Genomic DNA, 16,208 nt, shown 5'->3' with positions numbered 1-16,208 from the left:
AATTTCCGTCCAGATTCGTCACGTTCACTTTAAAATGATTTGTTAGGAGTTTATTGTGGCAATCTTGCTGTAAATTTTGATAATATTATGATTTTCATGTTGTTATTGTGGCAATCTTGTTGTAAATTTTGATAATGTAATAATTTTAATGTTGGAATCCCTTGTTATATACCACTTCGCAAAAAACACGTTAGGACTTCGCATATTGAGAAATCTGCGAATTGAAATCATCTAATAACCCAAACATTATCTTCGCAGACTTCGCATATCGTGAAATCTGCGAAGTCAGACGGGAGGGAGACAGACGCGGCGTAAAATTACAAACATATTAAAGGTATTTTGGGAAAGTCACACAAACATAGTCTAGATATGTAGTAGGTTGAGTAAATGGGTCTCCCATTTGACCCAATTTTGTAATTTCCCTGTATTCTTTGGAAAACAATTATATATGAAGTTGTGGGTGAGTTTGGATACTAGAAGCACATGGCAGAGTTAGGCGTGGCAAAATGCAAAGAAAGTAAGGAACCAAACAATGGTGCTAATTTACAGAAGGTGAAAGCTATTACTATTCTTATTATTATTATCATTATTATCATTTGATTTTACCAATATAATAACTTTTATCTTTAATTGTGCTCGCCTTTTTCACTTTAGTTTCTCCAGGACCAACAATGAATTTTTCCCTTTTCTTTTAATTAATATATTTACTGTCTTAAATTTGATTTTTTTTTTTTATGTATTATTGATAATATGTTTTAAATTTCATAAATATATTTAAATTTTAATATTTGGCAAAATATCATGCCCGCACGTTGCGTGAGACTTTGACTAGTATGGTTACAGTTCAAGGAGCAAATTCTTTTTCTATTATTCTTTTATAATTGTTCTATTGTTACGAGTAGTATTGTTTTATTGTTATTATTATCAATAATGTGCAATCATGTTAGATGTATAAATTGGATGTGACATATTGATGTAAAACATTGTGATGACAACATGTCTCCAGAATTGTCAAGAGATTTACTACTTTTCCTAATGGAATTTGAAGACTCACCAGGAATGAAGACATTCCATCTGATGAAGTGGTGCCATGAGTATCTAGGTATTCTCTAAGCCGGGAAAGACTCTCTCTCATAGCATGAATATTGTCTATCCCAAAGAAAACTACCTGACAAAAGGAGCAGGTTTGCACAAAGTAAATCAATCATACATCGTCATGGTGAATGACAAAGACAACCACAGTCCAAACCTTTGTCATACCTCAGACTGGAAATAATTGGAAGATGACTCTGAACCACCTCCCATGGCTCCATTTGCTATAGCATTTCTTCTTGGTCTTGCATCAGCAATATATAACTTCCTGGAAAGTACAAAGAGAAAAATCATTTTGAAGAAATTAATATTCAGTCATCGAAATAACAGCAAAGCTAAGACAGAAACACCACTATTACATCTTGACAGACAACAATAACAACTAAGCTGTAGCAATTGATGTGATCCAGGAATGGTATGAATTTCAATCATAATGTCCTAACCTATGGATCAATTATGAAGGCTTCAAGTGGTGATTTATGGAAGGTTCAATGCAAAATGAAAATTCCAAAAATTTTCAAACGACCTCAATTCATATGTGCATAGTGGTGATTTATGGAAGGTTCAATGCAAAATGAAAATTCCAAAAAATTTCAAACGACCTCAATTCATATGTGCATACTGATCAGAAGACAGTCCACTATTTTGGCAAAAAACTTAAGTGTGATGTGTTTTAGTTTTGTAATTTAGCCCTTTAGTCTTATTGCGCTAGCCCCAACTTAAGTTAATTAAAGAGAGCTCTAGACATGTATATGTGCAACCCATTGGGATCTTTTAAATAGTTGGTCCATGTCTTATTAGTAATCGGGCTTAATTTAATTCCTACATTTTAGCTTACATCCAATAGGGATTGCACGATTGAGCCTTGAGAAGATTTCTCTACAAGCCATAAGAATTAAGGCTTCTTTAGTTATGTTTGATTACACTAGTTTATTTTTTCTTGTTTAGGGTTTTAGGTTTCAGTTTTCATTATTCTAGTAGGAACGTAATCTCTGGCCTATAAATACAGGGGCTGACTGAAATCTCTATATAACTCTTGATTAATTATACTGATTATTTTCTCCTAAATACTATTGTGAATTTCAGCTATCATTAATTTGAGAGTGTGAGATTGCATTCTTGAATTATTATCTTGATTGTGATCAATTGTTGTGGCTAGACAATTGAGAATCAACCAATTCTCGAGTTCTTTCATCCAAATTGAAAGGTTGGATTAACTATACATTAATTTGCTTGTTGTTTTTATTTCTTCTAACAACTGAATATATATGCTGAAGTCTAATTAAATTTTTTGTTTTCTTTGCCTTTTTTAAATCTCAATCGACAATGGGAACATTCCTGATTTCGGGTTCACCTTGCATAACCGGATTCATATCAGTTGGTATCAGAGCTTGGGCTTCAAATTGAGGTTTGTCATTTTATCTTCTTGTGTCTTTTATTCATTGTATTTCACATTAGTTTGCATCTAGATTAATCTAGATACCTAAATTTTACCACATGCACTCATTCCTAAGCTTATCCATTCGTATGTGCTCACTCATCCATCCTCATCTCTGCTACGCTTATTTTATCAATATTTTGGTCTACTGCTATTACAGATGCTTATTAGAAACAAAACTTAATTGCAGCAAATAACAACTAGGGTTTACATGTCTTAGGGATTTTATTCTATTTAATGTTTTTCAATTATCGAGCCTTGGCGCAACGGTAAAACGTTGTTGCCGTGTGACCTGAGGTCACGGGTTCGAGTCTTAGGAGCGGCCTCTTGCCAATTAAATTGGCAAGGGAAGGCTTGCCCCCAATACACCCTTGTGGTGGGACCCCTCCCCGGACCCTCGCTCAGCGGGGACGCGTAATGCGACCGGGCCGCCCTTTAATGTTTTTCAATTATTTATGATTCTAATTATTTAGGAGTTTTTCTATATAAGAATTATTGTATACTTGCAATCCTTGTCTATTTAAAGGGGAGGTCACATTCAATAAATTATAAATTTCCAGTCAAGAAAAATATAGAGGGAGTTGGGTAATCTCTTATAAATCCCATTATTAAGCTTCAAAGACAGGTTACTCGAGAAACATAAAAAGCAAGGGAAATCAAGGATTTCCCTGTGAACACAATATCCTATATGTGGGCCCATAACAACTGTCAAACACACACTTCCACAAGTTATTATCGACAACAAATATTATATAAAATTCCTCTTCCAGTTCTATATCCATGTTTCTAAGTATCATATACTCCCTATTGCACCTCTCCGCTAGTACAACTTACTTTAGTTATACAATCGATATCCTATTCTATCTTGTGTACTATGAAAAATCGATCCGAAGTATCAAAACCGGTTACATGAAGGTAGTCATATTCCCCTAAGAGATACTTGAGCATCATCTATATTACCCTTCTTGCTATTTTCAAACTTATAATGAATAACCCACTCAATCTTTATTTTACTCAACGTGAACTCTTCCTCTTCTAGGATACTTTGCCGTTGTTCTACCTTCCTATGTACTCCCTCCTTAGTCTCATTCGAAAGCATTATGCCATCTACGAACAGCACGCACCAAGGTACCTCCCCATTATATGCTTGGTCAGCTCATCTATTACTAAGGTACAAAGATAAGAACTCAAATCATCAGGATCCTTGATGAAATACAAAGGAAACTTCCTTGGCCCCGCACTTTGGTTTCACAACGGTGTCTGCTCAACTATACACATCCTTAGTTGCATTCATACAGCTAATAGGAATCTCCTTCTCTAATACCAATTAGAGAACCTCACTTGGTACTCTATATAACAAAGCATAGCCAAGGTCAATGAGAACCATGTCTAGATCCTTTCTTGAATGTGTAGTTTTCTAACAAATGACGTTCAAGGCATCTATAGTTGAACTTGTGGAATAAAGCCAAACTGATATTTGTCACTTTAGAATAGCTTCTTAACCTTTGTTCTATGACCTCTCCTATAACTTCATTGCATCGTTTATGAACTCGATACTTCTATAAGTTATTATTTCAACAGATAAGAAAATAAAACATACCACCCAATGAAATATAGGATTGACAAATAATGATTACAATTTCAAAGCAAAAAGGAATCGAAAACCATACCTTCTCCCCTTTGCACTGCCAAGTTGAGAGCAAAGTGCAGCAACAAGCTTTTCATCAGTGTTGCTGTGGACATGCATTAATGTAATCAAGCATTACCAACAAAATTAACACAAATGATAACATAAGTATCAAGGAACCATTTGACCTAAACTAAAAGCTTAAGCTGATAGGTAAGGCCCAAAAACAACTTCTATATATTATTTCTGACACAACCCTTGATCTTGAACCCTCAATTGATTCCATGTCAAGAAACTATTCAACCTAAAAGCTTAAGCTAATAGGTAAGGCCAGGAACAACTTTTATATACTACTATTGACATTAAGTATCGCAAACAACAATTAATAACCAAGAGAATAGATGCATTATAAATGTCATATTAGATTTTCATCATATATAATTAATTGTCCTTATTTTTATTTCATGGTTAGTTAAGCAGCCATTTTAAGATACCTCCTTGTAGTTATAATTCCAACTAAGGGCTGGGACGAACGCGCAAGGACTGCTCCAGTGCCTAAAATTCCAAAAGAACGAACACTGAGTATCAAGGAAATAAAAAAAAATGATCATGATTAAATTTACCATACCCGGATGACACCAAGAGACTACAGGTAATCGACACCTAGCACGGAAGTTGGATGCTTGAAGAATCTCTTCATCACTACACTTTCCAAAGATTTTGGTTATAAAGTTGAGGCACAAGTAAGCCTTACACAAAAATATATTCAGTTATCCTTTTTTTTTTTTTTCCATTTTGTAAATGGCTCACCTTATGGATTTTGGAACAACCAAGGCAAATGGATAACTTTGACACATTGTATAATTGCAATTTACAGTACTGATTCTCCACAATTCATTAGACAATTCATAAGACCCGTCTTCAATCATATCCATTGATGCATTAAGATGTCCTTTCCCAAGAAGACGAAAATACTCATTCAACAACCGCACTTTTGGGTTATCATTGCTGAATTTGGAGGCTCCACAAGAAAAGGCATAAAGATCCCAGAGTCTTAAAGGCTTCATACTCCTCAATAACGCATCAAAAATGATACGTCTCTGTTACAACTCAAAGTCAACATCTATTTGAAAAAATATACTAGGTGATATAAAGTTCACTAATCCACAGAATGGCACTAGATCAATTTATTAATAAGGAAAAGAATAGAAGCGCATGAAAGGAAAGGACCAAAATGAAACGAAACAAGGAATTCAATAATCAATAAATTTATTTATGGCAAAAAACCATACACCAACCAAATAATTCCATTTCATCTGGCTTTAAATATTTCAACTTTCAATTCTCCATTCCAATGGAAATCCATTACATCCATGGTTGGACATGCTTCCTTCTAAATCAACATATTTCCTTCTAACCCCTCTACTGTTTCACCATACAACTCCCCTTTCCAACAACACTTATAATATGGATAATCAAGTAATCCCGCATTGAGGAGTTGTGGCAATTAAATTAATCCGAGGAAGTAGAGAAAATTATAAATGAACTTGTGAATTGAAGTCCTGCCCAATGAAAAGGGCAAAGTTCCGCAATCAGAACTTTTCACATATCACAAAAAAGTTGAACATCTTTTTATTCTGAAACCTACTTGAACTCCCTTGTATATTGACTTTTACAATTTTATAGGTGAGGTTTTAGATATTAAAAAGTAAGGAAATAGTAAAGAGGTTTGACCAAAAGACACTTTGAACACCAGTTTTCCAAAATTAGCAATTCAGCCTCGCAATTATTAGAAAAAAGTGCACAATTTTCAGGAACCACATTGAAATTCATAAAAACTATATGTTGCACAATCTAGAGAGTTGGAGATTAAAGCATTGTCCAAAGTTTACATGTTTATGATTAAGGAAAGAAGTGTAGGGTACCTATACCAGTTAGTTAGTTTCTATGAATTCAATTTTGTAATCTATATGCATCTTGTAATCGATAGGAGTATTCAAGTATAAGAGTTTTTCTTAATGTGTTAGAACAAAGAGCCACATCCATAATCAATCAGGTAAGACAAAATAATCATTTTTTATGGTGGAATTGAAGTATTATCTTAAAACAATACACGTTTTCCATACTGACAACTATTTTTTACTTTCTCTCCACTTCTCTTATTTCTCTGCTGCAATTTTCGTCTAATCTCAGACCCAGTCATTTCAATTCTAGCCTAAGCTCACAACTAGGAACGTGCAATGAATTGGCGCAATTTGAATGGAAGTAAATATTCAAGTGTTTATCGGTGTGCATGTATTAAACCATGTAGTCACTTAGCTGCACTCTACAATCTACATGGAGCTTTCAAGTTGGTTCTTTCATTTTTATTCAAAACGTATCTCGTTGGGTCATAGGTAGTTAATTTCTAAGGATGCTGAAATAGAGAATTCTGTTAAGATGTTTATATATATTCAAAAGTTACTATCTTATCTATGTTCTCCTCATTTAGGCACCTTTTGTGCCATTAGAATTGTTGAGAAATCGTGAATAATATTGTTATTTTCTTGGAGTTCAATAACTGGTTTACACATCATTGTTCTTTTTCCATTTGAGAACATGCAAGCAGAACGATGTCTGCATTTCTCTCTCATCCAATATGTCATCTTTGCTTATTGTCAGGGATCTAATTCACGGTTGGATACCAAAAGTCTTTTCTTTTCCCTCTATAAGAAGAGCAATTTAAATACCTTTTGATACATAAATCTAACAATATTTTGCCCATTAAATTGCTCCGAATCTTTTTGACATTAGCCACACACCCACATGGGACCAATAAGGAAATCTCAGTTGTGATCTTTCTGATACATTGTATTATGCATATGAACTAGTAAGACACTTTGAATTAGCATCATAAACAGCACAAATGTCAATGTTGAAGAAAATAAGCACATGGAAACAGCAAGAATTAGAAGTAAAAACCAACCTGTTTTGTTTTGGGGCGAAAACCGAAAACAATAATTCTCATATCTTTACCTGCCAAAAATAGAAAAGCCCACAAATTGACTTACTTTATAACCAAACTGTTATACTTCAAATAATCTGGTCTTATAAATTAGAACTTGCTACAATATGATTTGAAACCAAAAAGAATTTTTCAAATATCATTTCAGTCATGAAATCATGAAACCAAATAAATGGACTAGCTGACTATATATCAAATTCCTGATAAATGCTAGACAATAAGAGATGCAACAATTACAAAGAAAGCATATTAGCCTGCACATTCCAAATGGCAGTTCTAGAAAGCGTCCCCAAACCAAATCAGCATCTACTCTATGTGTATGTAAAGCAGTAGGGATGAAGTGGCTTGTCATAAATTCCATTAAATTTGGCTATAGGAGTGGAGAAAGGCATCTTGCCACTAGGTAGAAAGCCATGGATTTAAGATCAGAGTCACAGCAAAAATCAAGGTCAGTCTTGTGTAATAGAAACAGACTGTTGCAGCCATAAGAAAACATTTGAGTATAGTACAACGTAAATTTTGAAAGAATTTGCAGAACATATAATATAAAACTAATACTGTTGAATAAATTTGCAAGAATGAAGATGTGGTGCAACTAAACATTCTAAATACATCAAATCATCAATCAACTAAAGAATTTAACCCAAACAAAAATATTTTGAACTTCAAAGTAATGTATAATATTAGTAGACTCAAGAAAAAGAATACCCATAATGGGATTTCAACAAAACCAAAAAATTTACAACAAAAGAAAGGTTCAAGAATCAAAGTTTTTTAGGGTAAAAAATATGCAATGAACCAACAAAGGATTTATAAATGCAAGTAAAAACAATAAAGTACAAAAAAAGTGTCATAAAATTGCATGTTGCATTAGTTTTGAGTTGTTATTACGCAAAACAAGGAATTGACTTGAAATAGGAACTAGGAAATACTTTCAAGGACTTCATATGAACATTGAGGATGTACAGAAGAAACAAAAGGCTCGCAGATATAGAAAGGAGCAAAAGCTCCAAAAATTGCTCAGCTGTTGCTGCTATATAGTGGCTGTTACCAACGTAGATGCTATCTCAAACCATTTTCAAGGAATCATCTCATGTTCTTTCTGGTATTTTACTTCCATAACTCTTGGTGAACTTCCCATTGGATTGCAGTGTTTTGTTCCATTCTTTGCTCATTTTCTATCTTCTATTATAAATTTGATTTTGTTGTGCATTCACCATTTAGAACCACCGACATTTATGGACAAGATTACCATAAATCTGACTGAAGTTCCAAATGGACTGACAATTCATGGACTCGCATACCATAGATGTGAGTTATGGCTGAGACCTACATGTTTAAATTATGAAGTAACAATACAGTGGTTGTCTTTTTTCTTTCTTTCTTTTTTTATATTAATTTAATGATGCAATAAAGAGAGAATGATCAAATACACAAGGAATAAAACATAAAATCATTACAATCAACAATATTTACTATTCTATGCTTACTTTGTTTAAAACTAAGTTAGCAATAATGAGCTTGTAATCACCACTGGATGATGACAGCAGTTTCTATTTGATGGCAAGATGTGCAAAATGTAAGGTAGACCAATAAAAAAAGTTCAATGGTAAAATGCATTTTAGAATACATACTATGTTTCGAATTTGTAGGGGTATTTTTTAGTTAAGAAGTGATATTGAACTTGCATTACTTGGTTTTAATTCATCGGAGTAAAATAATTTATACAGAATTGCATTGGCATATATATCTATCAAATAAGAGATGTTTTAAATTTAATATTTTCTTGTAGGTCTAAAATGACATCATCAGAAAAATTATGATGTGACAGCACCTAGCCTAAATAGGATAACAAATCATATAAGTTCTTTCTTTCCCTTGGTTTATATATTACTTTTGTACATCATTTGAATTGCGATTGTTTTTCATCTTTATGTAATAGGCTTCTTCAACAAGTCTTTGATTTTAGTAAATATAATGTTTATTTTGAATTAGTATGAAAAAGCTTGTCACTATACAAATCACTAATTCAAATTCTACTAACAATTTAGTTCAGATGTTTTAATTATATTCTAACTATTCTATATTGTTCCAATCTTAATCATATGATTCTAATCCCAATTACTGAATCTAATTGCGAAACCCATTTGCTACATCCAGTGTTTTCAAAGCTCACAAAAGTAAAAATAAACACAAAATCTGTATTTTATGAAGTTCTTTTTTCCGCTTAGAGACTATGGAAGGCTGAGGCAAAGGATGATACAGCTGCAACCATAACCAATGATGGAGCTGGTTGAGATGTGGAAAATGATTAACGACTTACCCTTGCAGCGTGAGGGGACTTGTGGAAGTCTAAATGTACAATGCAGTTCAAAATGTGATTACAAACACAAGGTTCCAGAAGGTTTAAGGTTTAAACTTCAAAAGGAGTTTGAGTGTGTAACCCTATTTCATGAAGCTGTTACTAAAGGCATGAAGTAGGTGGAAGGTACTGCAGCCTCACTAAGTAGCTGATTTTTTTATTAAAAAAAATATGAATACAAAGAAACCAATTTCTTCAATATCAGCATTTAAAACAAATCCAGTGGGTGGTACTTGGTAGGAAATAATATTTAAAGATCTTGCTGACTCTTGGAGAAGTGTGATGAAGGGAAGGAAGTTGGTTGTTTTAGGGCCCTTAAAATTGCAAGCAGCAGTAACAAGTCTGCCATCATTTCAGGAGCAATGAATAAGAACATGACCTGCATTCATGATCCACCCCACCACCAACAACAAAGTCTTATTGCAAACTCACAGGGGTGAGCTATATGGATTCTTCTATGCCATTCAGTCATTCATGTCCTTTGTAAGATCCTCTGGAGGATCTAATAATCAGAAATCATGTTACATCAACATGTCCCTCTCATGAGAAAGAAAAAGGTATTAGCAGCAGATTAGATTAGTTTGACTTCAAATTTAAATGTCAGTTTTGAATTAGTTAGTTAGGATTTTACTGACAGCAGAGTTGAATTTTGTATTTTTATATGTCCTGGAGATTGCAGGGTTCTGTCTAACGTGCCCTAGCCCAGGTATAAGAATTAGAAAAAACAGTACACAAGCTTCCCCTTCACAATCAGATTGTGGTCTTCAAGGTCCCATAACCAGAAATTAATCTAGGGCCTATAACAAATTATTTTAAAAAGGCTTAATACCTCCGTCGTTGTCCCATTTTGTCATTTAGCCCCCTCTACTTAGTGGCCAAACTATCAGCCCCCTCAACTCAAAAATTGTCATACATTTGACCCCTTTTGTGCCTACATGGCAATGAGTCCACCTCCGAAGACACATTGTGCATCCATTCTAATACACCTTCTGCATCCAGATGTGAACCCTTCCTTCATTGCTTTGAAACATACATAAACAGACATAAAAACCTAAGGGGCACGAAGTGTTACATTTGATGAGTTAGAGTTAGGATGCACAAGATGAGTTGAGTGGGTTAATCAATGCCATGTAGGCACATAAAGAGGCATGAAGTGTTACATTTGTTGAGTTGAGGGGGCTGAGAGGTTGGCCACTAAGTAGAGGAGGCTAAGTGACAAAATGGGACAAGTTCAGGGGGGCAGCGGAGGTATTAAGCCTTTTAAAAAACCTTATGCAAGTTTATCTTGGACTTTCAAATCAAAAGAATCGGGACAAAAATTATGTGGGCTGTCAACCTACCACATCTCTCCTCCTCCACCCAGAGTTAACACTGCCTATGCTCAAAGAATGTACACATAGTTGCATTCATGATCAACCCTCCAAGTTAATTTAATGGATGAAAATGATGTAAACTTCAACATGTCAATTATGTCAGCTAATAATTTGAAAGCGCAAACCTCAAATCCATTCTACATTGTATAACAGGGGGGCAATCAAACCAAGGCAAGTTATATGCTTATTCACCACATTTCAATAACGAAACCAACTCTCATCTTGTGATCAAGAGAATAAAGTTCAAAAGGATTAGCAAGAAAACAAAGTAAGAGTAGTTCGCCTTAAATAAAAAAGATATTCATATAAAACCAAAAAGAATATTACTGAAATCATACCAATGACCTGGAGAAGTCGGCGTGATGGGATCTTGTCTGATTGACGAGGAGTAGGTTGATTCTTTACGACCTACAATATTATAAAGATATGTGTCATTATATTATCCAAGGCATGCTATATTCCGATTACAGACCACAAACTTACATGCATCATTAAGAAGAGTGAGGTTATCTTATGTAACAATGAAGTGTAATACATGACATATTAATCTAACCTATTAACAAACAAATATCATATATAAAATAACAAGAGTAAACATGTTATTTCACATTTCAGCAGAACAAGCACAAATTTTAACATGTTATAAAAAAGGGAGCTCCTATCTAAAAGAATGCTTAAATAATTCCAGAATATAATTCCTGCACAACATCAACTATAATCCATTAAAGCATTATTTTTTGTATCAGCATCTAGCATGGTTTGCAATCTGCATGGGGATAAAGAGTAACTAATGAAGAAAATATCTAAAATTGTAAAGATGGATTCTTACTACTCAAGTACCAATTGAAAACACACAAATGCAGACATAAATGCAGACATGCATATCCTTATTATTTGATTACCAATTGCAATAAAGTCAATAAAGAGCTCAATATTATTCTTATTGAACTTTGTTAGTGGAAAGTCAAAGAAAAAGTCAAGGAATGAGATTGGTCTATTTATATCAAGATCCTAAACAAAAGATCCTCATCAGCCCCTTCATCCTAAGGGATCAAATTTGACGTCCACTAATGTTGAGCTAAGTGATAGAATCGATTCAGAGCAAAGCAGTTTATCTCAATTATATATCCTTCATTAGAACAGTCAAACTTCTCATAACAAGAACAATCATGAACAAAGAACTCGTGGACAAAGGCTTTGTAAAAATATATAAGAGACAAAATCACATGAAGGTCTTCTGAAAGTGAAACCATTCGACACATACAATGTACAATTCAGAAGGTTAAGATGTTAACATGAGAACACAGCCTATTAGAGTATGATCCTCGAAATAAAGTAATAAAAAAACAAGAACTTTGAATGGTATTCAACAGTGCATATTTACTTGTTGAGTAAATACAAAAATAATTAGCACGAGAAAACATACCACTTTGTTGAACCTCTCAATTGTTGCCAATGGAATTGTGCCAAGTGAAATAATATTTTCTGTCCCCTCGCTCTTTAAAAAGACAAACAGAAAAAGGAAAAAGGAAATGCGATTACAATTACAATTTAATATTACATACATAAACAAATGAATCTTGTGCATATTCAAGTTAACATCATTACAGCAGAAAAACATACATTTTTTTTTTTTGGCTCATACATAAAACTAAATGGGAACTTATTGTAGACATGAAATGCTCTGGGTGCACTCTTTGTGAGGCACCAAATGCTCCAGGTAAGGAACTCCAACAATCCATATAAGTGCAGCTAGACTTTTACATAGGAATCAACATAATCCCAGAAACATTAAAAGTTCGCCTTTTAATACTGTTTACAAAAGGACGAATGAATATTACTCACCTAATTTTGCCTTAAACAAATAAACCTTAGTCCCAACTAATTGGGAAGCTATATATATTCTACTTTCCATTCATTTCTGTTGCTTATAAAATCAAATCCTCTGAAAAATTTAACAAGCAAAGGTCATTTCAATGACCTTCATCCAATTTCCCAATTTCTTATTGGTCAACCTTATGAATCAATATAACTCCTTAGACTCATGCACAGAAAGACACTCCTATTAGAAATAAAGCAAGAAATAAACTAAATGTCTTCTTAAATAATTTAGAGACAAAGTCACAAAGGAATTTGAGTAAACAAACTATTAAAGAAATTTAAGTATCTTTCTTCCTTTCCCACAAACCCAAAATCTTTGATTCCAATTCCGTACTCTCCCCATCACCCAGCCCCCATAGTAACACATATTGGACTCATTTGAGCATAGATTTAGGCTGATCATTGTCAGAAAATGTCAGTCATAAAAAAATGTGGCTTCACCAAGCTGTCAACCATAATGACTTTCACTAAGTTCGAAACAATGAACATATTTCTACATCTGAGAAAAAGAAAATATCATTTCCTATTCTGAGAACCGTTCATGGGTAGAAACAAAAGTTGTCAAGCAATGTCAGTCATAAAAAAATGTTGCTTCGCCAAGCTGTCAACCATAATGGCTTTCACTAAGTTCGAAACGACGAACATAGTTCTACATCTGAGAAAAAGAAAATATCATTTCCTATTATGAGAACCGTTCATGGGTAGAAACAAAAGTCTATATAAATTAATCACCTCATGAATTCACCATTTATCTTCCCTAATTCAATTCTCAAACCAAAATGGGAACTTCCTAGTATGCAAGAGGTGATAATCTTATTTTTAATTTTATATTTAAATTTACAAGAACATTCAACCTAAAACCAATTTCCCATAAGAGCAACAATATGGCCTACCTCATTGGAAGCTTCTTGACTGTCCAAATCAAATCCTTATGGACCCTCGTTATCCTCACAACAAGAAATACAAATAACAACCTATAAACTATAAAATACAAAGCCAGCCCGCCTCTAACATTCTAGCGCTACAGTTGTTTTAAAATTAGAGCAATAAAAAATGACATTTTAAACTAGAAGAAACCCCTCCTTTAACAATTCCTTTCAATCCTTCTGACATGGTTAGATATAATAAATACATAAAAAAAACAAATTAATGATTTATCCTATCCACCCTAACCCATAAAGTGCTACACTAAATGGAAATACTTTCAAAAAAATAATAATATCCCTTAATATGTCAAAACTGAAATGAAAATAAACAAGATATAAGGTAAAGAACTCACCATAAAAATAAGACGAAAATTAGTCACTATCAAGGTACCTGCCTCATCTGTATTAACAAGAACAACTCCACGTCCCTAAAAGCAAAGAATAACGGATTAGCGACAACTTATTATACATTAAAAAAAGAAAGACGACCAACTAAAAGAACCAAACTGCAACAAAACTCTTCACATTGTATAATTGCTATCAGAAATCAAAAAATGATCTACCTATATTTCTGAAGCTGCAGAAATAAATACTATGAAACTGCAGAAATTCCTCAGACTAAACAATAGTGATTCAGACAGCAATTATAAGGGAAAATAAAATGCGCACCTCCACCATAACCCGTTCAGCCTCAAGCAAACAATTATAATTCACATGATGTGAAACCGACCGCGAAACTGGATGCTGTTCCAGACCAAAAAAAAGAAACACCAAAAAAATGAAGAAAGCAACCAAATCTATTTGTTAATAAGTGAAGAAAAAAAGAAGAATAGCAACCTCAAGCTTGAGCCAATCGAGGCTTTCCTCCCAAACACCACTTCCCTCCATCCTCTCTGCCTCCGGCGAGGGGCTTCTGAGCGATGCCGTTCGATTAGGCTTTCGCACTGACATACGACGACTGGACAGAGGGAGATCATTATAAAAAAAAAAAATATGTATATATCTGTGATTCTAATAGGGATTAAACAATTTCCTGTGAATCCCAGAATAAAGTCGTAATGAATGAACAGAGTATGTCTGCCATTTTAATTCCAACACACAATCCAAACAAAAAGGATATGGCAGTGACTGCCATTCAAAATTCAAGCATTCTCAACTCACAGTCCAAAAAAAGTAAATACTTCTCAAAATTTCAAGACTTTTCAATCTCAACCGAACACGCAAATAAAAAGCCCAAAGTATAAAATTACCTGAATAGAACAATTGCTTGGGACCTTGGGCGATTATGACTGAATGGTCAGACTGACTAAGGAATGAGGGATGACAGTGAGGATTGAGGATACAGGAATTAGATATGGCAATTGGCAGTGACCGGTGGCAGAGAGGAAAAAGGGATGGCATAGGATGGCATGGCAGTGAACAATTGTGTTTGAAATCACAAGAGGCCAATAAAGAGACAGCTTCGAATTAGAATTAAGAGCGCGGTGGTCCTAGTTGTGGATGATCTGGAAAATCAAAGCTCCACAGAGGGGGAGGAATCGCTTTCTGCTCAGGAGGAGATAACCCGCGAATCGCTCAGTAAATGGGAGAGAAAAAAGAAGAAGAGAAACCGCGAATCGCCTGAAACAACACCTGGGGGTTTTCTGCTCACTTACCGTTCAAAAGAAGAAAATTTGTATTTGCAAGTTTTTAATATATACATGATTTGTTTTTTATGTGGTTATTTAGGGCCCGGTTATTTATTAGAGGAAATTACAAAAACAAATCATGTGTTTAATATTCAAAACTTGACAAACATGTAGCTTTTGCTTACATCATTTTTTTTAATAGTGAAACTTCATAGTTTAAATAGGAGCAAACTCTTCAACAATTACATAAAAGAATTAACATTGGAATAGGTGAGCCGATCGAAACATTGGAATAGGTGAGCCGCTCTATTCGATGATCGAGGAACAAACTTAACTGAAAAATTAATATTTTCAATAGGTTACATAATTTTCGATGTGATAACAATTCGATTATTGATTATCTGTAAACAGCTAAGCATATCAGTGATCAAAAGTGCCCATCTTCCAAATTATACCGCAATCTACGCAATTATACCAAACATGCTTCAAATATGGCAGTGACTTATCAATCGAACTCCCCTGATTGGCTTATGGATTCAGGAGCAACTCATCGTCTAACTGTTGACTTAGGGAATCTCAATGTTCATTCTGAGTATGACGGACCCGAAGAAGTTGTTGTAGGTGATAGAAATACTATTCCCATATCCAATATTAGTCATTCTTCATTTAATCTCTCTAACTCTTCCATTAATTTTCGAAATATCCTTTATGTTCCTAAAACAGTTAATAATTTATTATTTGTTTCTTCTTTAACTCGAACTAATCCAGTTTTAGTGGAATTTTTTGCTAATCATTTTATTTTGAAGGATTTGGCGAGTAAGGAGAGATGTATCGGGGAACCAATAAAAATAGGCTCTACACCATGTTTCTTCCACCA

The 16,208-nt window shown here is 34.0% G+C and overlaps 1 protein-coding gene across 2 annotated transcripts in view; it reads right to left on the bottom strand.

The window, feature by feature from the left end:
* Positions 1 to 15,384, bottom strand: part of LOC136226070 (phosphatidylinositol-3-phosphatase myotubularin-1-like) — a 31,641-nt gene extending 16,257 nt beyond the window's left edge. The window contains exons 1-13 of one of the 2 annotated variants that reach the window (XM_066014362.1): positions 14,954 to 15,384; positions 14,541 to 14,661; positions 14,373 to 14,447; positions 14,057 to 14,131; positions 12,323 to 12,394; positions 11,235 to 11,304; positions 7,123 to 7,172; positions 4,968 to 5,257; positions 4,786 to 4,859; positions 4,652 to 4,712; positions 4,201 to 4,263; positions 1,261 to 1,360; positions 1,055 to 1,168 (exon numbers count right to left, since the gene is read on the bottom strand). In XM_066014362.1, coding sequence (XP_065870434.1) covers positions 1,055 to 1,168; positions 1,261 to 1,360; positions 4,201 to 4,263; positions 4,652 to 4,712; positions 4,786 to 4,859; positions 4,968 to 5,257; positions 7,123 to 7,172; positions 11,235 to 11,304; positions 12,323 to 12,394; positions 14,057 to 14,131; positions 14,373 to 14,447; positions 14,541 to 14,654 — 1,158 coding nt within the window. In that variant the 5' untranslated portion in view covers positions 14,655 to 14,661; positions 14,954 to 15,384. The remainder of the gene's footprint in view (positions 1 to 1,054; positions 1,169 to 1,260; positions 1,361 to 4,200; positions 4,264 to 4,651; positions 4,713 to 4,785; positions 4,860 to 4,967; positions 5,258 to 7,122; positions 7,173 to 11,234; positions 11,305 to 12,322; positions 12,395 to 14,056; positions 14,132 to 14,372; positions 14,448 to 14,540; positions 14,662 to 14,953) is intronic. The other variant, XM_066014363.1, reaches the window with a different exon arrangement.
* Positions 15,385 to 16,208: the final 824 nt, after the last annotated feature.

The sequence above is a fragment of the Euphorbia lathyris genome, chromosome 4 (assembly GCF_963576675.1).
Source record: "Euphorbia lathyris chromosome 4, ddEupLath1.1, whole genome shotgun sequence".
NCBI lineage: Eukaryota > Viridiplantae > Streptophyta > Magnoliopsida > Malpighiales > Euphorbiaceae > Euphorbia > Euphorbia lathyris.
This window is presented reverse-complemented; position numbering and strand designations above follow the sequence as displayed.